The following is a 27,763-nucleotide window of genomic DNA, read 5'->3' as shown; positions in this document are numbered from 1 at the left end:
CATCTTCTCAGGGCCAACATAAGTACAGTAATCTTCCCAATCCCTTGGCAGAGAATGGTCTGCTATGTTAATTTTTCATGGGATTTTTATACTATAGGTTTCAAAATCATATCCTTGTCAACCCTACTTATCCTCCCTTTAAATATTAATACATTTCTCTCAAATTAGTTTATCAAGTCAGGCTCTTCCCTGTTTTCCCAACTTCAAAGGACATATTGGGTAGTTTTTCTAAAAGGTATTGAAGGTATTTGAGGTTAATAGAGGCTGCTTTTATTTCTGTCAGATATTGAGAGTTATATTCACATCTTGTCTTAGATTTGGGGGAGACTATTCCATCTTAGCTGTATTAACTTTTTACCAATATGAGCATCAAGCAACCACGGTTCTCAAAAGCTTGTTCCAGTTGTGAGCTCTCAGTTTATGCGTGTTTCTGTCACCTCTAGATACATTCCCCATATCTAACATCATAGCTTCGAAAATAATCCCGTGGCCTATAGATAGAAGATAATAGAACCTCTAATGTCTCCCTTTCCTAATTTTCTTGAGGAAGCTGATTTATTTTTGAGAAACCTAATATTCTTGTTTAAAATGCAACTCTTCCAAAATCTGTGGTCAATGATGAGATCCCATGGACACTTTTGAAGATAAAAAATAAAAATATTCTATAACTCTAGGGGGAAAACATACCTAGACACAGTTTCTCCAGGTACATAGTCAAGATGATTCCCAGATGAACCCATACGTAACTCAGCTTTAGTTTCTAGTGAGGAACACAGCCACACGTGCGGGAAGGCCAGGAGAAAGAAAGCTCCTTGAAATTGAAGGTGCTCTTGGGGATTGCCAGTTCTATTCTTTACATGAAATTAATTCTCTGCTCTTTGGTTACCTTTTGACATTTTCTATCAGCCTCTACTTCAAATTACAGCACATCTCTGACTGTTAAATATCAAACATATTGTAAATGCAGTGTATAATTCTGATTCTGAACTCAATAAAGTATATAGTCGTTTTTTTTCTCCCTAAGCCAGGTAAGTTTGGTTTTTTCTTTAAAGAAATAGAGCTTAAAAAAATCTTTGAATACACATTTTGTTACTTAATAGAAAAAAAATCTATTGTAAAACAACACAATCCATTAAAGATGTGTGCTTGTCTGGTACCATTGTATTAATGGAGCCATCATATTAATGTTTTAAAAGTGCCTGCCTTACATGGAAGCTCCCTATTACAGACTTCTTAATCACACAGAAACAGAAGTCCTGAGGAGTCAAGTCCATTAAAATGATATTAGCATTTATTTAAAAAATACAATGTACAAATATACTGTCTAAACAATTCTGAAACTGAACATAAGAAACAGCACAAAGAAGATTTTACTTCCCAAATACCACAACTGGAAAGTACATGTGACTTGGCATTAAAAAGAAGAGACAGTTTTTTTAATGTTCGTAATTTCTTTTTCTCCCTCATCCTCCCAAACAAGAATAATGAAGGGGCTGGGGAGGGAGGATCTGCTGGAATTATAATATCCCTGAAAATTATTTTCCTGGGTCACACAAAAAATGGCAGAGTTACATCTGCATTTCATACTGGAATAAATATAGTTATTAAATATGTTACTTAACAAATACATTAAATATTACCTAACCTTTGATAAATTCTATTTCTAAGAAATAATAATTTCATGAAAATAATTCAGACTTGGTACTAGTTGTCTTCACTAACTTAATTTTGATAAAAGGAATTTAAATTTCCTATTTATGATTATATATATTTAACCAACAATTTAAATTATCACTTTAAAAAAGCTAGTGGTGCTTTAGGACAGATTTGCAAATTGCTGAGAGGAAATATTTGTTTATTCCATGCAGACTTTATCTATCTTAATACCTATCTAATTTCCAGAAGCAAAGTAGATTTGTAAAATATTTGAACCTTAAAACTAACTCTTGGTATTTATGATATTCAGGAATGCGATTGATTTCAATTAGCTCAAACATATCTAGAAAATGTTTTTTTAAAGGTCTTTTCACCAAAAAAATATGGTGTCAGATTATTATAAATGATAACAGGTTTCCTGAAGTTAATAGTATTTGTGAGCCTGCTATACAGATTGTCCTGATAGCTTCCATTTGAGATACATTTCTGATTCTTTGAAAGTTTAATGTGAATGGAAGATTGTCTGATTGTTTTTTAGTCCCAACTCTTACAGGACAGAAGCTGAAGCTGGCCTTTATTAACTTGGCTGTATTGTCTTGGGTGTGTGGAAGCCTAACATGCAACTTCCTCGTATAAATTTTCTAATTTCCATCATGTATATCTTCTTGGGTCATCTACCAAGAAGTGATCCCTGAAGCCCAACTTTTATTGTTAACCTAATGATTCTCAAAGCTTCTATTTTTGAGCCTCAACAATGGCCCACACTCGCTCATCACTTGCAAATAACTGCTGACTCTAGACTATTTGGGGGGGGTGGCGAGGAGAAAACATGGTTATTTTTAATACCGTAAAATAAGGTAAAGAACAAGAGATTTGGTGCTCAAGGGAAATGGACTTATTGAATGAAGACGCCTTTTGCCTTTGACTCTATTCCCTAGATGTTCAAAAGCAATGTCATTCTCAGTGCAATCAGTATTTCTGTTTTCTTCCTTTCCTGTGTCAGAGGTTGGGGTCTCTCTCCATTACTGCACCACAACTCTCCTCTCCCTCCTTTGAATATTATTTCCCTTTTCTTTTTAGATAAATTTTAACTTACCAGCATGGGGGGACCGTATATCGTATTGACCATTATTGTCTTGTCTTTCCTCCCTCCAGGCCTGGAGCATCACCTATCATAGCTGGTTGACATTTGTGCTATTGATCTGGTCGTGCACTCTTTGGATGATTCGCAACAGAAGAAAATATGCCATGATCAGCTCTCCTTTCATGGTGGTTTATGGAAATCTACTGTTGATATTACAGTATATATGGAGTTTTGAGCTTCCTGAAATTAAAAAGGTCCCAGGATTTTTAGAAAAAAAAGATCCAGGAGAACTTGCTTCAAAGGTAAATGAATAGAAAAACAAAAAACAAAACAAAAAAAAAACAATGGCACAAAACCACAAACATTATAATAATCATATCTAAGAGAAACCTAACAAAAACAGTCTCCAAATAGTCACTGCTTTGCAAAAGTGAACAGATACATGTGATGGTAAGAGATAATTTACAGTGCTTAGAGGTCTCTATAATTTAAACATTAACTTGTATTACACCATGATTTTAGCTTTTACTTAAAAATGACTATACTTTCCACTCAAAGAAAAATTATAATATAAATTATTTTTTAGTATAAATTGTACTCTAGTAGAAATTAGATGTGGAAATGGGAAAATACCATGTAAAATATATCATGGGGTTAGAGGACTTTCTTTGATAGATTATCAATTTGTAAAACATGCTTAGCACATTGCTGTTATAAATAAGTATTGCTTATTAATCGCAACATTTTTTTCTCCAATTATGTCCTATAAAACTGTGGTCCCCAACCCCTGGGCCACAGACTGATACCAGTCTTTAGCCTGTTAGTAACCCAGCCACACAGCAGGAAGTGAGTGGCAGCTAAGAGAGCCAGGGAGGGAGAGAAGCTTCATCTGTATTTATAGCCACTCCCCATCGCTCACCATCCTCCCCCGCCCCTGGTCCACGGAGAAATTGTCTTCCATGAAACTGTTCCCTGGTGCCAGAAGGTTGGGGACCGCTGCATAAAATATTTTTAGTAGCAAAAATTAAGAATGACACTTGTATTTTTTTCTTCTACTGATTATATGATGTGCCTTCATCTGAGTTAGAAAGTTCATAATCTTTTCATTACTCATTTATTTTCATGAGCTATTTAATAGTTTTTATTTCAGAAGATTAGGTGCAGCTTACTGTTTCTTTTGTTAACAAAGTAGCAGACTAAACACACATTCCCTTTGTGTTGGTGACTTCATTAAGACAGTAGGAACAAATGTGAATATATTGAATGAGCTTTGAAAATTAATATCTCTGAAGGAGACATTTACATCACCCGAAATTCACTTTTCCTGGGAGCAACCACCTGCTTTCAGGGTTACCAGACGCCCCATATCCAAGCCAGTCAGGTGTAAATGAGGTGTCAGTCCTCATAACAGATTTTTTTTTGGTGAAGGGCTATTAGAGTAAAGGAAAAAAATTCTAACAAGTGAATGCTAATGACAGTTAAAGGTGATACCATAATCCCTTGTGTTCGTGGACCACGGAAAGTTTATTCATTCATTTATTCATTCATCCCAAACTCCCATGCCTACCCACCCACACTTTTCTTCTAAATCATACTCCATGCTCAAAATCTTTCTTAATACTCCCACGGACAAGTCACCTTTATTTAATAGTCCTTTCTTTTACCTCCCTCCCTCTCTTTCCCCTTTAACACAGACACACACACAGAGACACACACACACTCACACACAACTGGTAAGTCACTTTTTTTCTATAAGAGAAATTCAAAATCTTATTCTTTTGATTGTGTAAATCCATTACAACCTGACTCAGAATAACAATGAGACTTCTAAAAATGCCAACTAATTAGTTGAATACTCTCCCATAAATCTAAAATTAACAGTTCTTAGGGAGGAAAACATTACTAGGGAAATAAATTTGTTACTTGTAAAAAAAAAAGTGATTCTTGGAAATTATGCACTTACATTTTAAAGTATCCAGGAGTCCAAAAACAAGAAAAAGGCAAGATTTTATCACAGACAATAACAATACAACTCCAGGTTCATACAATCTCTATCACAATAAGATTTATCAAAACATATTATTAAACACACACTGTTTACAGAGTACCAGATGAGTCAGAGTGTTAAAAAATAAGAGAAAAGAAACCAGCCTCAGTACTTGAGGGTCTGAACACCTCCAGTGGAGCCAGACTGTACGACTTTGCAGCATTCCTAAGTGTGTCTCATTCCAGGCTTCATCAAACTATATCAACTGCTGCCTTCAAACCTGGCTTTTGACTTGCCTTGCCTAGGAATGATATCCCACCTGCCCCCAATTACTCCTGGCCTCTCTGAATAAACAAATACATTAGAGAAACAGATTTCTTTCCCAATTTGCAGCTATAGTTTGATTCATAGTGACTTCTGGAATTTTAATGCCAGATTTTCAGAAATGTAGGCACTCTGGTTCTTGATTTCATTAGGTCCTGGGCACATCTACCAGGACTTATTGGCACTGGTTCATGTTGAAAATAAATGATAAGTGGACATTTATGGATAGTTAAGGGAGCAATTCAAAGTGAAAATGACCCATTCATTTGCCTATTAATTCTTTTCATTTCTTTGCCAAATATTTACAAAAATCCTATTAAAACTATGAACCACAATGAGATACCACTTCATATCCACTAGTATGGCTGTAATTTAAAAAGATAAGTAATAACAAATGTTACTGAGAATGTAGAAAAATTGGAACTATCACGCACTGCTGGTGGGAATGTAAGATGGTATAGCAACTTTGGAAAATAGTGTGTCAGTTCCTCAAAATGTTAAACATAGAATTATCATAAAACCAGCAATTCCAGTCCTAGCTTTATATGTACCCAAGAGAATTGAAAACATATGTGCACATGAAAACTTGCACATGAATGCTCACAGGAGCATGATCCATCACAGCTGAAAATACAGAAACAACCTAAATGCCCATCAACTGATAAATATGGGTAAATAACATGTTGTATGGCCATACAATGGAATATTAGTTAGTAATTAAAAAGCATAAGGCACTGTACATGCTACAAAGTGGATAAACCTTGAAAACATTATGCTAAGTAAAAGAATCTACTTTCAGAAGAATACATATTATATAAATCCGTTTACATGAAGTACCAGATTAGGCAAATCTATAGAGACAAAAAGTTAAATTAGCGATTGACTAGGACTGAGATGGGGAGAAAAGGAGGAACTTCTATGGGGCTTCTTTTTGGGGTGATGAAAATGTTTTAAAATTGATTGCAGTAATTGCACAACTGTGTGAGTATGCTAGAAACCACTGACTTGTGCACTTTAAATGGGTGAATTGTATGGTATGTGAATTATATTTCCATAAATATATTTTTAGGAAATACTATGTGCTAGGTACTATATTCCTAAAGAATGGAGCTCCGCCAAATCATAAGTTTTTTCCTAGTCCTCGAGAAAGTGCTAATGTAAAAGTACGGGCACGTAGAACTATTCTTCCTTAAGCTTCGAAGATATTAATAGAAATAGTAAGGGGTTCTGTTTTCTGGGATGAAATTTTCTCTTTCTCATCTGTGGAGTCCTTCAAAATAAGAAACATTGCAGAGTCAATGGAGTATTATACAAGGAGTATATCTTCTTTTGCAATTGTAATGACATCCCAGTCAGATGGAAATCAACCAAGGATGAACATCTTGAGGGAGGCCACTTGCTGGAGTTGATTTCCTGCCCAGATGGAAGTAGTTGGACAGTCTGGTGCATCTTCCTCAGGGCCTTGCACAGTCCTGAATGTGCTCCTGGCACCGGACACAGGTATGCAGACATCCTCAGGAAGGAGATTTAAAAGCAATGAATTTCAGAAGGTAGCAGACCAGAGACTGTTCCAGCATGCTTCATCCACTTACCAGCACCAAAATAGCCTGCAGGCAATCACACTGCAAACATTTATCCAAGAAGGAACATGGGAGTTCAACAGAAAACCAGGAGGAAACTCCAGAATCTGGGAAGGAGAGGGAGGGCAGACAGCCTGTGTGGCCGGGACTGGTTGAAAACCAGGAGTGAATCGCCAATACTGGAGAGGATGAGCAAGTGTCTCTCTGTGACCCTCTTTCCCACTGGAGAATCATGCAGTCCAGTCCTCAGGACCCTCCTGAGCCCTGGTGCTAACTTAGGGAGTGGCCAGGAGACTGTGAGAAGGAACTGCTCTGAAAAATGTCCTACACACTCCCTCAGACGTGCACACCTGTAGAAGGATGCCGTTCTCGATCCCAGCTCATAGCAAGCTGCACAGGTCCAGGGAGCTAGCAGTGGCAGCAGCTGCTGGCAGTAGAGAGACTTAGGCTGGGGCTTGGAGATTTGGGGCTTGAGTGGGGGAGGGGATCCTGCAGCCAGAACTGAAAAACAAGTGCAGATACTGGTGCTGGAACCCACATCCCTTCACCCCCCCTCCCCCCCACCCACCCACTGGGACTAGAGCAGGAGGAGAGTTGCCAGTGGGGAGTGATATTGATCCAGGTAGTGACTCCCATGTCCCAGGGCAGCAGTGCAAACAGGAATCAAACTGCAGTGGATAAATATCCTGACTGACTGCCACAGTCAGGATGTGGGAGTGAGCCTCACCAGATCTGGGGTGTGAGAGAGAAGCAGGTCCCACTCTTGCTTGCTAGGCTGTGGCACTGGGACGACCCGGTGCTGAAACCTCAGCACAGCAGTGGTTGCTCCTCACCTGGGGCCTCTCCAGGGGCCTGAGGACTGCCCTAAGGCCCCCATCAGGGCCAGTGCTTGCACCTGCCATTGGGGGGCATAAATGTCTGCTTGTCTGGTCCAGCCCTGCTCAGCTTCACCCTCACCCGCACTAGACAGAACACAAGACCCAGGCCCCTGGGCATTCCATGGCCCAACCCACCATCTGAGACACTCAAGTACTTCTGCCAATTAACAGAAGTTGGGCATAAACCCTTCTGCTACCACTGAGCTGGCTCTTACCTGCAAGTGCTACCTACCAGACTGGAGGTCAACCTGTACAGCCCATTACAACATCTGCCAACACAACTGCACAGTGCTCAGGAACGAGAGAATCTTCTTACAAACTCTTTTACCACCATCACCCATGCTACCCTGGCTACTCAGGAGGTCATGAGCCTACTCACCCACTTTGTACACAACCACTGCAACTGGCATTTGAGAGAGCCACCACACTGAGACTATTTATAACAAAGGAAATCATACAGAGTCTTTGTCACTGAACACACCCAGAAGAAATGCCAAATGGCCCTGCCCAACATACACCATAGTCACATCTTCAAGAAAAAAGGTGTCCTCCAGTGAAAGTAAATTTAAAAATGAGAAAGAAGCAACTGCTTCTCCAGATGCACAGAAATCAGTGTAAAGATATAGAAAGTATTAAAAAGCAAGGTATTATGTCACCTTGAAAGAAACACAATAATTCTCTAGCAGTAGATCCCAACCCCCCCAAAAATCCTCAAAATGCCATATAAAGTGAAAATATTGATTTTAAAGAAGCTCAATGAGATGAAAGAGAAATATGAAAATCAATACAAAGAAATCAGAAAATCAAATCAGAATATAAACAAGAAATTTGCCAAGGAGATAGATAACTTAGAAAAACCCTAACAGAGATTCTGGAAGTGAAAAATTCATTAAAGGAATTATAAAATACATTTGAAAGATTCAATGATAGCCTAGACCAAGAAGAAGAAAGAGTCTCTGAACTTGAAGACAGATCTTTTGAATTAATCCAGTCAGAAAAAAAAAATGAAAAAAAAAGAATAAAAAAAGAAGGAACAAGGCCTTTAAGACATATAGGACTACATAAAGCAACTGAACTTATAAATTATTGGTATTGCTGAGAGGGAAGAAAAATTAAAAAGTTTAGAAAACCTGTTTAAGGAAATGATTATCAACAGTGTCCCAAGTCTAGCAAGAGATTTAGATATGAAGATACAAGAGGCCCAACTATCCCCAGGCAAACACATTACAAATGAACTTCATCACTCCATATGGTCATCAAACTGTCTGAAGTCAGCATGAAGAAGAGGATTTTAAAATCAGCAAGAGAAGAGTGTTTATTCATTTGTAAAGGAAACCTATCAGAATAACAGGAGACTTCTCAGCAGAAACCTTACAAGCCAGAAGAGAATGGGATGAGATTTGGGATGAGAATGGGATGAGAATGGGATTTTCAAAGTCCTGAGAGAAAAAAATTGCCAATAAAGAACTTTATATTCACCTAGATTGAACTTCATAAATGAAGGAGAAATAAAGTTTTTCCCGCACAAGCAAACACTGAGTGAATTTATCACCTTTAGATCAGCCCTACAAGAAATGCTTAAAGATGCCCTAAAAATGGAAATGAAAGGTCGATATTTGCCATCATAAAAACAAATGAAAGTATAAAACTCATAGGTCATATAAAACAATTGCACAAAGGGAGAGAAAGAAATCAAATGGCAACACAACAGAGTTCCACCAAATCACAAAGATAAACAGAGAAAAAGATAGAAACAAAGAATTTATAAAACAGCTAATAGCAATTAACAATATGACAGGAACAATACATATTAATATCAACCTTGGGTGTTAATATATTAAATGTTCCACTTAAAAGATATAGATTCGTGGAATGGATAAATATATATAATCCACCTATGCTGCTTATAAGAAATTCACCTTACATGTAAATACATACACAGACTGAAAGTAAATAGGTAGAAAAAGATATTCCACACAAATGGAAACCAAAAGCAATCAGGAGTAGCTACACTTATATTAGATAAAATAGACTTTAAATCAAAAACAATATAAAAAGACAAAGAAGATCATTGTATTAAATAACGATAAAGAGATCAATTCATTAAGAGTATATAGTAATTCTAAATATGCACCAGAGCACCCAGATTCATAAATATTCCTAGACAAAAAAAAAAATATGGACAGCAATGCAATAATTGTGGAGGACTTAAACACCCCACTCACAGCACTAGACAGATTATTGAGACAGAAAATCAGGAAAGAAACATCGGACTTAAATTGGACTTTAGACTGAATGTACTTAACAGACTTAATAGAATTTATAGAACATTGTACCCAACAACTCAGAATATACATTCTGCTCATCAACACATGGAACATTCTCCAAGGTAGACCATATGTTAGGCCACAAAACAAGTCACTACAAATTTTTAAAAAATCAAAATTATATCAAGTATTTGTCAGACCACAGTGGAATAAAACTAGAAACTGATACCAACAGGAACTTAGGAAACTATACAAATACATGGAAATTAAACAACATGCATCTGAAAGATCACTGGGTCAATAAAAAAATTAAAAATGGAAATTTAAAAAAATTTTGAAATGAATAAAAATGGAAACACAACATACCAAAATCTCTGGGATATAGAAAAAAAGCAGTGCCAAGAGATAAATTTATAGCATTATAAATACCTACATCAAACAATTAGAAAGATCACAAATTAAGAACCTAACATCATACCACAGGGAACTAGAAAAACAAGAACAAACCAAACCCAAAGTTAGCAGAAGAAAAGCAATAAAAAAGATCAAAAAACTAATGAAATAGAGATAAAAAAAACACAAAGGATCAATGAAGTGAAAAGTTTGTTCTTCAAAAGAAGAACAATATAATATATATTCAGAAGAAGAATATATTCAGAAGAATATATATTATATTGTTCTTCAAAAGAAGAACAATATAATATATAAATATAATTGATAAATTGCTAGCTAGACTGGCTAAGAAAAGGAGAGAGCAGAACCAAATAAACAAAATCAGAAATGAAAAAGGAGACATTACAACTGATACCACAGAAATACAAAAGATCACCAAAGTTTATTATCAACTATATACTCACAAACTAGAAAACCTAGAGGAAATGGATAAATTCCTGAAAATATACAACCCCCCAAGATTGAACCAAGAAGAAATAGAACTCCTGAACAGACCGATATGAGTAGAAAGATTGAAACAGTAATAGTTTCCCACCAAAACAATGCCCAGGCCGGATGCAGTGGCACGCGCCTGTAGTCCCAGCTACTCGAGAGGCTGAGCAGGAGGATCACTTGAGTCCAGGAGTTCTATGTAGTGCGCTATGCCAATCAGGTGTCCACACTAAGTTCGGCATCAATATGGTGACCTCCCGGGAGCAGGGGACCACCAGGTTGCCTAAGGAGGGGTGAACCAGCCCAGGTCGGAAATGGAGCAGGTCAAAACTCCCATGCTGATCAGTAGTAGGATCACGCCTGTGAATAGCCACTGCACTCCAGCCTGGGCAAAATAGCAAGACCCTGCCTCCAAAAAAAAAAAAGAAAAAGAAAGAAAGAAAGAAAGAAAATGAAAAAAAAAAAAAATGCCCAGGACCAGAGGGATTCATAGTCGAATTCTACCAAAGCTACAAAGAATCCTCCTGAAACTGTTCCAAAAAATTGAGAAGTAGGGAATCCTCCCTAACTCATTTACGAGGCCAGTATCACACTGATACAAAACCCAGACAAAGAAAGAAAACTATAGACCAATGCCCTGGCAAACATAAACACAAAATCCTCAACAAAATACTAGTAGAGTGAATCCAACAGCACATAAAAAAAGAGACTACACCATGATCAAGTGGGTTTTATACCAGAGATACAAGGATGGTTTACCCATGCAAATCCAATAACTGTGATACATCCCATAAACAGAATTAAGGACAAAACCCCTATGATCATTTCAATAGATGCAGAAAATTCAGCATCCTTTAGGATAGAAACCCTCAACAAACCAGGTGTAGAAGGAAAATACCTCAAAATAATAAAAGCTGTATACAACAAAGCCACAGTCAACATCATACTGAATGGGGAAAAGTTGAAAACATTCTCTCTAAGAACTGGGACAAAACAAGGATGCCCACTTTCACCACTCCTATTTAACATAATACTAGAAGTCCTAACACAGCAATCAGATAAGAGAAAAAAATAAAAGGCGTCCAAATTGGAAAAGAGGAAGTCAAATTATTCCTGTTCACTTACGTGATATGATCTTATACCAGAAAACCCTAAAGACGCCACAAAAAAAAACTCTCAGATTTGATAAATGAATTCAGTATAGTTTCAAGATACAAAATCAATGTCCAAAAATCAGTAATGTTTCTATATATCAGTAGTGATCAAACCAAGAAGGCAATCCCACTTACAATGGCTACAAAAAAATATACCTAGGAATATATTTAACCAAGGAGGCAAAAAATCTCTACAAGGAAAACTACAAAACAATGTTGAAAGAAACTGTAGATATTACAAACAAATGGAAAAACATCCCATGCTCAGGGATTAGAAGAATTAATATCATTAAAATGATTATACTACCCAAAGCAATCTACCAATTCAATGCAATCCCTTTCAAATACCAACATCATTTTTCACATAATCAGAAAAAACAATCCTAAAATTCATATGGAACCAAAAAAGAGCCTGAACAGCCAAAGCAATCCTAAGCAAAAAGAACAAATCTGGAGGCATCACATTATCTGACTTTAAATTATACTACAAGTCTATAGTAACCAGAAGAGTGTGGTACTGGTATAAAAATAAACGCATAGATCAATGGAACAGAATAGATAACCCAGAAATAAGCCACATATCTACAGCCAACTGATCTTTGACAAAGTCAACAGAAACATACACTGGGGAAAGGACACCTTTTCAATAAATGGTGCTGGGATAATTGGATTGCCACATGCAGCATGAAACTGAACCTCTCTCTCTCTCACCATATACAAAAGTTAACTCAAGATGGATTAAAGACTTAAGTGTAAGACCTGAAACTGTAAAAATACTGAAAGTAAACCTAGTGAAAACTTTTCTGAACTTTGGTCTAGGCAAAGAATTCATGACTAAGACCTCAAAAGCACAGGGAACAAAAATAAAAATAGACAAATGAGACTTAATTAAACTAAAAAGCTTCTACACAACAAATGAAATAAACAAGTAAGCAAACAATCTGCAGAATGGGAGGAAATATTTGCAAACTATGCATCCAATAGGGTACTAGTATCCAGAATTTACAAGGAACTCAAACAACTCAACAATAACAACAAAAACAATTCCATTAAAATGTGGGCAAAAGACATGAATAGACATTTTTCAAAAGAAGACATACAAATGGCCAAGCACAGGAAAAAATGCTCAACATCACTAGTCATCAAAGAAATGCAAATTAAAAACACAATGAGATATCATCTTAAACCAGTAAGAATGGCTATGATTAAAAAGACAAAAAATAGCAGATGTTGGTAAAGATGCAGACAAAAGGGAATGGTTATATACTGTTGCTGGGAATGTAAATTAGTAGAACCTCTCTGGAAAACAGTATGGAAATTTCTCAAAGAACTAAAAATAGAACTACTATTTGATCCAGCAATCCCACTGCTGGATATCTACCCAAAGGAAAAGAAATCATCATATCAAAAAGATTCCTGCACTCATATGCTTATTGCAGCACTATTCACAATGGCAAAGATATGAAATCAACCTAAATGTTCATCAACAGATGATTGGATAAAGAAAATATGGTACATATACACAATGGAAAACTATTCAGTCATAAAAAGATTGAAATCAGCTCGGAATGATGGCTCACACCTGTAATCCCACCACTTTGAGAGGATAGCTTGAGGCCAGGAGTTTGAGACCAGCCTGGGCAACATAGGGAGACCTCATCTCTACAAAATAAAAAAAAATTAGCCAGGTGTTGTGGTACACCTGTAATGCCAGCTACTCGGAAGGCTGAGGCAAAAGGGTCACCTGAGTCCAGGAGTTTGAGGTTGCAGTGCGCTATGATGATGCCACTGCTCTAGCCTCTAGCCCGGGCAACAGAACAAGACCCTGTCTCCAAAAAAAGAAAAAAGAGAAAGAATGAAATCTTGTTTTTTCAGCAACATGGATAGAATTGGAGGCTGTTACCTTAAGTGAAACAACTCAGAAACAGAAAGAGAAATACCACACATTCTTCACTTATAAGTGAGAGCCGAATAACGTCTACTCGTGGACGGTGGAGACTTGGAAGGGTGAGGGGGTGAAAGGGAGGTGGGTGATGAGAAATTACTTAATGGGTATGATATACATTATTCAGGTGATGGGTACCCTAAAAGCCCAGACTTCACCACTACACAATATATCCATGTAATAAAATTACACTTGTACCCCATAAATTTATACCCAAAAAAAGCAGTGAATTTCAGCTGAAATCAAGGGAGTACCCTGACTCTATCTCTTATTGTGCTCCCACTGACATGTAAAGGAGACTTATATTGTTGAAATGTGTTTGTACTTCAAATGATTGCTTAATTCTTGTTTTGCTACTTTTCTAATTTCAGATTCTTTTCACTATTACTTTTTGGCTGCTTCTGAGGCAGCACCTCACAGAGCAAAAAGCTCTTCAAGAAAAAGAAGCTCTTTTATCTGAAGTCAAAATTGGCAGTCAGGAAAACGAAGAAAAAGGTAAATTAGTGTGCACAGTGTGTGACTGGAGATTTTTATGCTTAGCAAAATTATAGAGAAAGAGCCTGAAAATACATCAGAAAGCAGCTATGCTTCAGACTTGCCGGAAGCCGAATATGAACTTGAAGCAATAAATAACATTATTATAGTATGTGACTTTTAGAATACACGTGAGAGTTCACAAGGGGCTTTTAAAAATGTGCCATTTGATTTCTTACGAAAGTGATTCCCAGTGGAAGAAGAAAGAGAGACTCAGAGAAATTGAATGATTCCTCCAAGGTCATGCTTTTACTGAGTATTGGAACCAAGAAACTGATGCAAATCTTTTAAATTCAAATCTTCTACTTCCCTAAACATAAAATACCATGAAGTAAAAAGAAAAAGAAAAAGAAAATGATGTTGTTATCATCTCTATAGTTTTAGACCTTCTGTGTAAGTAAAATAAGAACTAGCTCCCTAGATATAACAATAAATGTGTTTAATGTTTATAGAATGGATTGGAGACTGTTAGTGAGGTTAAGTAATATTGTCTTTAAAAAGGAGACTATAAGTGTCCACAGAAGCTGGGCTGATAACCTTAAGATTGAACTGGTAACCGTAAGAAAACCAATACAGATCACAGATATTTTTTTAAATACAGTTTCTTAGACTTGATCGTTGAGTTATTTTTCAGCAGCAAAAGTCTGTCTATAAGATTTAAGTCTTGCCTATATGAGTTTGGATGTCTCTGTGCAACAGATTGATTAAATTAACCAGTTAATTTTGTCAGAGAATGGTAATTTGAGATCAACAATTGTTCTCACCCCTCACTTCGTGTTCATTCCCCTCACTGTGGATCCACTGGTTGTTTGAATGAATTATTCAAAAGTATTCAAAAAATTATTTTAAAATAATTATTCAAATTATTCAAATACAAGCCTTCATAACCCTGAAATGAGTCCTATGTATTAGCATCTTTTAAAGCAAGACAAAATAAGGTCTTAATTTCAATGCATAAAATTGTTTTAAACTTAAATTACAATTACTCTTTAAACTTAATTTAAATTAAATTATATTTGGCTTTAACTCTTACACTTTTATTTAAAGGCAAGCTTTTTGGTTAAGATTGTTAGCATTCATGACATTTAGTAAAGTGCTACTTGGATTGTCTGAAGCCATGAAAACAATTAGAATTTGAAATTGATATAATCATTTTGATTTGTGCTATCAGTGCCTATTTGTTTTTCTAGATCCTGCAGTGCTAAAGCTATCATTGGATATTGGAAATGAAAAAGATATTTTTGAAAGATCAGTATAAAGATATAACCAAATTTATATTCTCTTAAACTATATTTCAGGATGAATGGTGTCTTGTTTATTTGAACACTCTAAACTCATTCAAATCATGGAATAACTCATAAAATTCATGTTTCTGTGTCCCACATATATCACACAATGTCAAGGGTGGATCTGGTCAGGTACCCAGCTCATTATAATGGCTTAATTTTCTCTTTTGAAGATGAGGAACTTCAAGACATCCAAGTGGAAGGAGAGCCCAGAGAGGAGGAACAAGAGGAAGCCAAGGAAGAGAAACAAGAGAGAAAGAAGGAAGAGAAGGAGGAAGAGGAAGAAGAAGATGACCAGGACATCATGAAAGTGCTGGGCAACTTGGTGGTGGCCATGTTCATCAAGTACTGGATCTACGTCTGTGGAGGCATGTTCTTCTTCGTCAGCTTTGAGGGTAAAATCGTCATGTACAAAATCATCTACATGGTGCTGTTCCTGTTCTGTGTGGCCTTATATCAGGTAGGTAGACAATTGTCCCCTATTTTTTAATTCTCACATCTGTCACGGGAACATATATGAACCACCTTTGCAGAATTTCTAAATTAATAATCCCATGAACATATCCTGTAAAGTGATTGGTGAGATTCAAACATTATATCCTAAGAATCCTAAAATGGGAAATGACTGTTTTCAACTTGTTTACTATTTTAAAATTTTAGATTCTTTAAAAGTCAGAAAAAAAGTTCGTAAGTTTTTCAAAAATTCTTGATCAAGAAAAGAAATCAGTAAAATTAGATTGTAATTTTGAATAGTAATTTAGGATAATCTAAAATAATAGAGGATTCTCAGGTAACTTACATTTCAGGCTTTGGAATTAGAAGACTATATGTGTGTATGTATGTGTTCATGCATGTGTGTACGCATGTGTATATACATATATATGTATACTGCATTGACTGCTTCAGTATTTCATTAATTAAAGTTATAAAAGATTATATAAAATGAGTTGACCTCTCCACAAATTCAATTTTAACTAATGATAGAAGGTAACTCAGTGATAGAAATATGTGCAACCATAAAATATCCTTGCAAGTAGCTAAAAAAACAAATAAAGCAAGTATAATAAACAAGAGTATATTATATATGAAGATAAAAAAAGTCTCAACAGAAATCAGTGAACTTTTTAGTACTCTTTAAAATTCAGTATAGATGTTCTCTAATGTGTATCCACAGCTTATAGTAAGGAGAGATGTCTTCTCTCTGTGATTGTTTCACATTTTCTTTCATACAATACTGCTTTGAATTTCAAAACTGATGTAGTTTTCTCTCAGTAATAGTAACTACAATGAGAGCAGCACCTATTCGACCATTCACTGGACCAGATATCATGCTAGGAACCTTGTAAATATTATCTATTTCATCCTCATAACAACTCTGCAAAGTAGGTACTTATGGAAAAGGAAACTGGAGCTCAGTAAGGTCCAGCAACTTGCCCAAAGACACAGTCAGCAACCACCTCTGTGTCAGTGGAAAAGAAGCCAGACTCCGTAAAATAATTTTGCTTTATTTTATTTTTCTTTCAAGATATTATGGGGGTAAAATATTTTGATTACAAGTAATGACTTTGCCTCGCCCAAGCCAGGGCTAGAGGTATGCCTTTCCCCCACATAGTGTGCATCGCATCCATTAGTTGTGAGTTTACCCACCCCCACTCCATCACTTGACCAACACCCAATGAATATTACCACCATGTGAGCACATTAGCGTTGATCAGTTACTTGCTCAAGAGCCTCGCCCAAGAAGCCTGGAGCAAGTGGACTCACTGTGGTTGGGTTACAGTTTGGTTTTATACATTTCAAGGAGACAGGGGTTACAGGTAAAGTCATAAATCAATATGTGGAAGACATATATTGGTTTGGCCTGAAAAGGTGGGCCATCTCGAGGTGGGGGGGATGCTTATAGGTTATAGGTGGGTTTAAAGATTCTTTGACTTGTAATTGATTAAAGACATGAAGCTTTGTCTAAAGGCTTAGAATGTTTTAAGATAAGGAGCTGTTAATGAGAGACAAGCCATGAACATATATTTGTTGTGTAAACTGAGGACCCGCAGGTTTGTCTTGCAAAGCCTTAGGCCCATTGATGGGTTACAAAGGATGTCTCCAGGAAGGGAGTGGGCATGAAGAGACATGTCTGACCTCCCTCCTCATGGCAGACGATTTAGTTTTAGGATATCCCCTTGGCCAAGAGTGGGCCCATTCAGTCAGCCGGTCGAGGGAGAGCCTTAAGATTTTATTATAGTTTACACCTGGAACTGGGATTCTAACCCTGATCCATTCAACTATATTCGAAACAAAATATAAAAAACTAAAAATAAATGGACTCTATTTTTAAACATTTGTATATGTAATCACTTGCTTTAATTAAATAAGCCAAATATTTTTGTGAGTTTTCCTAAAACTGGGTTTTTTTTCTCATTTGTTTTTCAATGTCTGATCCACAGGTGCACTATGAATGGTGGAGGAGAATTCTAAAATATTTTTGGATGTCAGTGGTTATTTACACTATGCTGGTGCTCATCTTTATATATACATATCAGTTTGAAAACTTCCCGGGCCTGTGGCAAAATATGACTGGGCTGAAAAAGGAAAAGTAAGCTTGGTGTACGGTGGGTTGTGAAAATGACAAACAGGATAAAGACTGGAATGCATGTTGTTCAAAACATCTTTAAGGAAGATTTTAGTAAAACATAATTCATCAATGTCTATAAGTTCCTTGAGAACAGGATTTATAACTTAGTCATCTTTGTGTTCCCTCTACCTAGTCCTAAGCTTGGAACATAGTAGTTACTCCAGAAATACTGACTGGAAAATTAATTTTCAAATCCATCTTAATGAAATGACATTGACATTTTCTAATGTCAGTTGCACGTGAAACACTCCTGCTTAGTACTTAGTTGTACTTTCTGCTCTCCAAATTGGAGCTGAATTCTCCAGTTCATAAGAGGTTCATGGACTCATAACATAAAGCAGCAAGTTTTCCTCATTTATGTTGCTGGTGCATAGATTCTAAGTAGTGGTGAGTGCCATGGAGCAAGAAATTTCTGGAAGTGCTAGTGGACTTGTGATGATGAGATAGTTTTTCTTGTGCACGTTACAGATAGCGCTCTATCCTTTCCTAATTTGCTTCTATAAACTTCTGAAACTAGTTTAGAAATCCAACCAGCCTTGGGCATTGAGCTGAATATATTGAAGTGACTGGGAGAAGGGTCTAAAAGGAAAGAATCACCATGTAGCTAGACCAATGTAACTAACAGGGCTATTCAGCAAATGTTGATTGAATGCTTTCCATGTGCCTGACACTCTTTTGTGCCTGGAGATGTGACACGAAATGAGGCAGAAAATCTAAGCCCTGTGGCACTTATAGAGGAGACAAACAAGAAAACTACTTAATGTAAAATAAGTTAATTACAAATTGTGACAGGTCTGTAAAGGAAACAATAGGCTGAAGTATTGAATAATGGGGAAACTATCCAAAAATGGAGTGATCAGGACAGGCTTCAGTGAGGAGGTATTGCTTAAACTCCCACTGAAGGATAAAAAGGACTTTGTATTAGGAAAAGTGTCTGAGTTGGAGGCTGGGGTGTGAGAGACCATGCCAGCACATGCAAAGGCCCTGGGGCAAGTCAGAGTTTGGCCCAGTGCACAGGTGGACGTGAAGGAAGACTCCCTTGCTGGGAGCAAAGGAACAAGTGGCCAAAGAAGAGGTGGGAGAGTTCAGGCAGGCACCTGGGACAGGCAGGACTTACAGATAGTATGGTTTGTATTTTATTCTTGATAGAATTTTTCAATGTTTAAAGATCCCTTGACTAGCTGAGAAAAAGTGATGTGTGGGGAGTAGAAACAAGACTAGCTAGTGAGCAAAAGCAGTGGTCCTGGGGGAAACAATGGTGTCTTCATCTAGAATAGTTGGTGTTAGAGATGGATAGCAGGAGCTGCCAGATTCAAGAGGTGCTTAAGAAGCTGCAGGAAATGTGGATGAATGAGACGTGAAGGGAAAGAGTCAAGGAGATGTGATTTCTCAGTTTTACACAGGGTAGACAGTTGTACCATTTATTGCTCTGGGGAAGACTAGAGTGAGGTGCGGTGGGCGGAGAACTGCTTTGCTAAGGAAAATAGTGAAATCAAGAATACTGCTTTGAAAACACTAAATATGAAATAATTGTGAAACAGCCAATTTCTTGTGCAGTTAAGGTTTGAGAGTCCACGGGAGGAGGCAGTGCTGTAGGTGCACGTTTGCATCCTTGGCGTAAAGCTGGTGTATAAATCCACAGGACTAGGCAAGATCACCTAGGGAGAAAGTACAGGTAGAAAAGAGACCAAAACTGAGTCCTGGGGATATTTCAGCCTCTAGCAGTCCAACAGAAAAGGAAGAGGTTGTGGCAGAACAAGAAACCATGAAAGTATGATGGCGTCAAGACCTGGCTTGAGGTTGAATTAAATAAAGCTAGAGAAGTAGTCATAGAATTTGGCAATGTCGAGGTTGTTATTGACTGTTGTAAAAGCAGGTTATTTGGCTTGGTGGGAACAAAAACCAAATATTCCAATCAGGAGAGAGGAATGCAACAAATGATATAGCCCATGGGAGTGTAAGACTGTGCCATAGTTTATAATGAAGAGACTGTGCCTTCATTGCCTAAGAAAGGCCCTTGTTTTTAATTTTGTTTTGTTTTACAGGCTTGAGGATCTTGGCTTAAAGCAGTTTACTGTGGCTGAACTATTCACTCGCATATTCATCCCAACCTCCTTTCTGCTGGTGTGCATTTTACACCTGCACTATTTCCATGACCGGTTCCTTGAACTCACAGACCTCAAGTCGATTCCCAGCAAAGAAGACAACACCATCTACAGGTGAGGGAATAAAAGAAACACATACCCCAGGAAGGCAGCTTTGAAACCTTACCTAATTGGCTACCCTGCAAGAAGCCCATTAATCTAACGTAGAGTTTCAACCTTCAACTTTCCATAAATATCAACTTGTGAGTGAAAACAAAAAGAGAAAAAATATATAGTATTTGATGACACTCTCTGAAATAGTTGGTAGTGACTTATGACTGGTTATATGAGTGGATTCAGAGTAGCTGTACAGACTAAAATATTTTAGAGTTGGTCATATGTATTTCCACTTACAGAATCTGGCTAATTCAGAGAATGAGTTTTTTATTACCATGGCTACCACTACAGAAGTCCTATGAGAGCATATCAAAAGATGATGGGCAGAATTTTCCCTTCCATTTTGGAAATGTAGAAACTTGGCTAAAAGGACAGAATCTGCAATCGACTAGTCACTAGAATAATATTTAAGAAGAGAATGGCTTCTTTTAGCAGCTTACAACAAATGTAAACTGTCTATAAGTAACAGATGGTATGACTTTTTCTCCCCCCGTTTGTTCAAACCACAATGGGTTAGCACAAATTCTTCCAAATGTTCCATCACAGGGAAATTACAAGCATTCTTCTAATGAATACAAACAATGATTTTCCTCTCTGCCTCATAGTTAACCTGATTCAGTTCTTGGAAAAATACTTGTTAAGCAACTAAGGGAGCAAAGGTCTGTACTGAAATGAGTACAGAGACCACAGGTGAAAATTCTTCTTAATTCTTTGACTTCAAGGGAAAAAATAAGTACATCAAGAGAAGAAGAAGTAGAATTTCATCATACACATTTCATAAAATATTAAACTTCTGATTTCCTGCTGTAGTAGGAACTAGAATTATGAATAATTCCAAAACACATTTATTTCATGATAAAAAACATTTTATGAACTTTATTTATGACCAGATTTGTTTTCTTTATTATGTTTTGTTTAACCTAAGATTACATTTAGTTTTCATTCTGATACTGCAGATGACTGTCAGTATATCAATGACTCCCAACCAACAGAATCCAAAGGTTTCAACCATTCATTATTCCTTATGCTATCTCGCCACCATAAACAACCAGCCTCAGCTAAAACCTCTCCCCGCATTGCCCCAGCAGGCAGGAGAGTGTGGGTAGAGGAAGTGGCTTATCCTCTCTATAAACTTACTCTTACTTCCTTCAGTGGTAATCAAATATTAGGAAAAATAAATTAATTATTAGAAGTTTGGGGACCCCTAGGAGGTATTATTCATAGACAAACTTGCTGGTAAGGAAAATCATCCTCATTTTAAAAGTTTACAAAGACAACGCCTGTATAGAAAAGTAAGAGTTGTTATCAGAAGCAATGCTGTGTGAAATTAAAAAAAAAAAGAAAAAGAAAAAACAGTGAGAGTTGTCAATAATTAGAAAAATGATTATTTTATAATTCTTTTGACACTGCTTATGATTCCTTTGAATAAAACTAGTATTTGATACTTAACTCTGACCATGTAACGTGCTTCATTTAACTATAACCCTCACCATTATTTTCAAAAGTAGTATTTAATAATTAAGAAAAACCTTTTAGTTAACAGAGCAGATCTATATGTTTGTGAAAGAGATGCAATTATTGATAATTGCTAATGATACCTTTTTTAAATTTTTTTATTCTAAATGCCTTTTATTTTCTTCCGTATTCATTGTCTTCTCATTAAAAATTCTTCCAGTATGCAGGAGCATTTTTCTTGTCATTATTTGTGGTGTGTCTGAGTCTTCTGTGATGCAATCCAATATAGGTCACAATTTATCCAGCAAAGTAGGAATTTTCAGGACCATAGTTTTGCAGAAGACAATTTGGCTCAGTGAAAATTTACCAGCCTAAATACTCACAGATTTGGGGCCTAGTGTATGTGAAAATGGGATTTGTTCCACAGGGTTCCCTCTCAGTGCGTTTAGCGGTGTTTAAGTGCACAGGTTCTGGGAAGGCACCACAACCCCATGTCAAGATGTGTGCTGTTTTCACAGCTGCTACTTCACACCCTTACTCTTGGCCCCACAAAAGAAGAAATATCTAAATGACCTATAGCAATACGAGGCCACGAATTGCCTTCCTCACAGGTGTGGATTAGCCTAAGCACTCCCCTAACAGTGACTTTTCCAAGAAAATTTAAAGGGTGAAGAGAGAATACGTAATATTGGCTCTCTGAAGAGTTTAGGCACATGAGATTTCATATTTAGTTCTATGAAAAAAAGTTTTCTAGAACCTTAGGGAATTTGAAGAACTCACTAAAATTTGGTATTTTGGAATCTCACGCAAGAGTTTGATATAAAAGTCCCAAAATTTTAACTTTGAACATAAGACATATATCTCATCATTTTAGCAACTCTTTCACATTGTCGTATTTTCCTTACTCATAATTTTCACCTTGTGTATTTTTTGTCCCTGGGGTCCTAATACGACAACTACATTAAAATCAAAATGATGAGGAAAAAGAAATCTTTTCTGAGTCAGAATTGACTGTCATGCTTTGCTTCTCTGCTCCCACTTCCTTAGGAGATGCTATATAAAATGTGGCCCACCAGTTCATTGTGTTCATTAAACTAATTTATGCACTATTTTTTCTGTAAATATGCAATTGTTCTATTCCTGTTTTGTCCACTTTTCTGTGTGTATATGTGCATGCATACATACTTGTAGTGTAGGTGCATGTCACTTGTGCATGAAGCAGAATTTATTATGTTTAGCCTTACAGAGTTTTAAAAGTTAGCATTAAGAAAAAGTTTTATAATATGTGTAAGAAGAAACTTATTATTTCTAAGTAGGCAATCTTGGGAATATCCTTTCACTTACATATTGACAATATATAATATTAGAACATAATTATAATATGTTTGTTATATAATATATAATTAATAATAATTTACAAGGAACCACTTAAATATCTATTACTTTTATATCACTTTCATTTGCACATGACTTGTCTTAGAAAGTATTGTTATGCATATAGAAATGAAATGACTTTTTTAATGTCAATTTTAGAAAACCTTAGAGAATAACATACTGAATGTGGTTATCGAGTAGGATTCTTTTTTAAATTCTGAGGAAGGAGCAAAATTTAATCTTTTAAATTATATTTTCTTTGATAAAATGTACCTTGAAAAATTTAAGTATGACAAATTCCTAATAAAGTGTATGAGATGGGGAGTGACTTGTTATCTTCCTGTATTTTCTCTGAATATGTCTGCTTTCGTGTTGCTGCTGAATTTTGCTGTCTAGACTCTTTTTCAAGGCATGGAGCCTGTGGGTGATGATACACCTGATGATAGAAAGCTTGAGAGAGTCTCCTTCATTCACCTCTGTCTAACAATCTCCTCTTTCTCTCTCCGCCCTGTCTCCTCATTGCATCCTTGTGCTCCCATCTGTCACCTCGTAGTCATGCCAAAGTCAATGGCCGCGTATATCTAATAATAAATAGGTGGGTACTTCAATGTTTTCTCTCTTGTTTTGTTTAAAAACTATTTATTGATGTATTAAACTCTTAACTGCTTTATAAATGAAAAAATGTGTCATCAGATTGTGGACGGTGGTCTTCAGGTATGCTCATGGATGTGTTTTGCAAACCGAACCATTTGGTATTTTTACTGAATGGTGCTACGAGTGGATGTAGAGGTTGTCCAGGGTCTTCAGCTGGTGCTCAGCCTTTGGTCTTGGTTCAGACTTATGCCCCCTTCATTTTGTTATTTGGTAGAATTCATTCAAGGTTGCCTGAGAGCTCATCTCCCTCTTGAACGCATCATTGAGAGCTCAGCTCAAGAACCACCTCCTCCATAAACCCTCCCAGAAATGCCAACGTCCCTGCTAAAAGTAATCTGCCCTTCCTCTGAATCCCTGTAGCATTTTATCTTTACCGCTGTCTTGACACTTGCCTTCCAGTCCTCTGTCCGCCTGCTTGTCTTATCTCCCTTGCTAGAGGAATAAAGCTCCCAGGCCTTGACTCCTCCCGGGCCTTAACCATTAGTTGATGTTCAGTAAATATGTCTGAATGACGTGAAAGTAGTCACAACAATATGTGCTTTAAAAACCATCAGTTTCTTCAAGTATATCTCTACTTGAAAGATCAACATATTATTTAAGGATGTTTTACATCATCAGATTTCATATGTTTACATACTACAAAAGGCACCAAGATGGCACTGAGACATGGACCTACTTTAAGATGCATGTCACCTAGGTGGGGAGATAAAACATGCAATATCCACACAAAATGAAAGGCAAACTTTGATAAGTGTTGTGTGAAGAAGAGTTATTCTCAAAGTGCCCAAAGAGAACAGAGATAAAAATCTTTTTGGATCTAATTTAGTAAAACTATTCTTACTTTACTAAGTAGGTAGTTTAAAATATTCACTCCTATAACTTCATATCATTACTAGTAACTTAGCTAATAATTTAGTAATTTAGCTAATAGAAAACATATATCTTGCAATAAATCTAATTAACGAAATAACTCTTCGAAAGATTTGTTGGTTTTCTATTTCATTCATTTTTCCCTTAGGTACACTCCTGAGGCAGACAACCAAATAGCAAATTCTAGGAGGCAGAACTTCTAGAACGAAGTGTGAAAAAGATAGCAGGTAGATTGTGGAAGGAGGAGAAATGAGCGAGGACTGGATGATTTCTTGTGGGGGCCAGTTTTTGACAGCCTAAGTGAGGAACATCAGCTTCAGGTTTTTAGCTAATAGAGAAATAAGATATAGACTCTAGATAGAAATCTTAAGCAACTATTTAAATCTCATCCCTCCAAACATAAGGAACTACTCTCCTCTCTGTGTGTTTCTCCTAAAGCATTTAGCATTCGCTTTGTGAGGGTCTGGCTGAGACAGTCAAGGGGGCAAGAGTTATTTTGATGGACTCCATCAGCAGCAGCTGGATTAAGTCTTGATCCCAATAGCTCCAGACACCTCATGAAAGGAAGCTTATGCCTGTTACCCCAAATCACAAGACCAGCGAATTCACCCAGGAGTTCTTACAAGTATCAAGCTTCAAAGTCACCCAAAATAATTAACAACTTGAAACATTCCAACTTTACCACTATCTTCTTGCCAGTGAAATCTCTCATTTTTGTATGAATATTAACATGTTAAGAGAGGCCAGAGCTATGCCCCCGACAAAAAACATTGTCAAACAAATCTCTCATTTTACAACATGTGCTTCTGAAATGTGGACTGTAAAGCTTTTTAATAGGGCCTACTATTCATTAGCATGATAGGGTGAATCCTTTTATAAAATAAATAAGCTTTCCTTCTCCCATAATTTATTTCTGTATGCTCAATGTTTCATAAAAAATATAATGTGTTTACAAGTGTTAGTTCTGAACTAAAAGAGGGGGCATATCTATAATTCAACTTATGAGGTTGATTAAAATTTAGACATTACCTTACCAGGTAGAGGAGTATATTGAGGATGGTGGGTAACTGTGATAAAATTTTAATAATGTCAATAATTGTGGGGATGTTTCAACTGATTTAGTGAACAGTATAAATTAGAATATTTTAATAAGAGCAATTTTTTTTCTTTCTACATATGCAGAAACTGGAACCATTGTATCCAATCCTGCCCAGTAAATTTTTTTAGAGGAGTTACTAACACGCATATTTAAGATGTGTTGTTAAATTCACAAACCAATTGCTTATGTGTGAATACAATCTTTTAAAAGTGCTTACAAGTTCTAGAAAATAATTTATTTTAAACAGTAAAAATATTCTACTTTAAATATTACTTATAAACACTACAAATTTCCAAAGCATCTTTTTTCTAATATTCTAATGATAATGGGGTGAGTGCAGTTTACAATACCACATTTCCAAATTGGAATAGTTAAAAATAAATGGCATTTAGACTAAGGAGGTCTTATAATAGTAGAATTTCCATTTTCTTTAATGGAAACTAGCTTCATATGAAGCTTTTCAAAGTCAAGTCTAAGTAAGGAATTAAACCTCTTCAGTGCTCCCTCCATGTTACACAATTTGTTTCTTCTGTTTGAAATAAGAATGCCTCTCCAGTGTATAGAATTTCTTCACCCAACATTCAGTGAGTCATGGTGTACCCCATGCACAATGCTGCATGTTGTGAGGGAGATGAGTAGGCCAAGACTGCATTGCTGCCTTCAAGAGGAAAGTCCCCAGAACACACACTCAGAATAAAATGATGTGGATACACATGGAGAAACGCACACGTGGAGGCTGCACAAAGCTGCGAAGCTAGAGAAAGGGCGGATGAATAGACAGATGTCATCTGCTTTGTTAGAACGTGAAAGAGAGAGCCATTGTGCCTAAGAAATAGACAGTCCATGAGAGCTCAGAGCCTGAAGCATAATAAAAGCAAGGAAACAAAGTTATTGGTAAACTTAAACAAAATGCAAAGAGAAGAAAATAAGCTCCCAGCAGAGAAAGTCATACAAAACCGGTGCTATGTCAGGCACTGGGTGAGGGGCCTTCTCTGAGAACCAGTTCATCCATCACCACATCTATAGTAAAAATCCTTCATACGGTCATTAGATAATTCGCATGTGGTGGCCAGTAAACAATTACAAGTATTGTACGTTCCTTAGCCTGAAGTTTCAGGGACTATTTTTACTCATGTGTGTTTTTAAATTTAGTTTTTTGGAAAATCAAGGTCCTTTTTCTTTGCTAGGGGAACTGAATGAAAGTGCACAGGCTCTCCCGAGAGCCCATGCAACTGTTTGTTCTAGCAACTGCAGGTGGTTCTGCCTCTGAAGTCTGCTTTTGTGCAGATCCACCTCTTCAGCTCTCCCCTCCCCCGCCCTTAGTGAATGCTGTGGTCAGAGGTTATGCACAGAAAACAGAACATTGAATATTGGGAGACAGATTCCCAAGAAAGAAATGTTTGCTCTTTCTCCTCTGAATGGCCTTTTTAAAATAGACAAGTTCTTTTAAAGAATTTGCTGATCACTTTCCCTATCGTCCATTTTGTGTGGCCCCTTGCATTTTCATTTGAATGAATTTATGATACAGGTTATCAAATCCTAGTATATGAAAATCTATCATTAGAGGATGGTTTCTTACTTTCAAATTTTTCCTGTGTAAATAAGCACTGTATTAATTACATAACAGAAACTACCTTAATTTTTACAACATCCTGTGAAGTAGGCACTGTGGTTGCAGCAAACTCAGTCTTAACAGGCAAGTCAGGTCGTTTTGCCATCTGGGAAATGCCTGGTTGGGTCTTGAACCCAAGTCTTTCTAATTCCAAAACCTATGCTTTTAACATTCTTCTCTGTCACCTCTTAAAAAGGCTATGATAGAAATGAAAAAAAAAAAAAAGGAA

The 27,763-nt window shown here is 36.6% G+C and overlaps 1 protein-coding gene across 3 annotated transcripts in view; it reads left to right on the top strand.

The window, feature by feature from the left end:
* Positions 1–27,763, top strand: part of PIEZO2 (piezo type mechanosensitive ion channel component 2) — a 459,581-nt gene that overhangs the window by 331,642 nt on the left and 100,176 nt on the right. For 2 of the 3 annotated variants that reach the window (XM_069468280.1, XM_069468279.1), the window contains exons 13-18: positions 2,812–3,042; positions 14,132–14,255; positions 15,754–16,040; positions 18,022–18,170; positions 20,255–20,428; positions 23,853–23,894. In XM_069468280.1, the coding sequence (XP_069324381.1) occupies positions 2,812–3,042; positions 14,132–14,255; positions 15,754–16,040; positions 18,022–18,170; positions 20,255–20,428; positions 23,853–23,894 (1,007 nt within the window). The remainder of the gene's footprint in view (positions 1–2,811; positions 3,043–14,131; positions 14,256–15,753; positions 16,041–18,021; positions 18,171–20,254; positions 20,429–23,852; positions 23,895–27,763) is intronic. The other variant, XM_069468281.1, reaches the window with a different exon arrangement.

This window comes from Eulemur rufifrons, chromosome 5 (genome assembly GCF_041146395.1).
Source record: "Eulemur rufifrons isolate Redbay chromosome 5, OSU_ERuf_1, whole genome shotgun sequence".
Taxonomy (NCBI): domain Eukaryota; kingdom Metazoa; phylum Chordata; class Mammalia; order Primates; family Lemuridae; genus Eulemur; species Eulemur rufifrons.
Note: the sequence above shows the minus strand (reverse complement) of the source record. Positions and strands in the feature narration are given on the sequence as shown.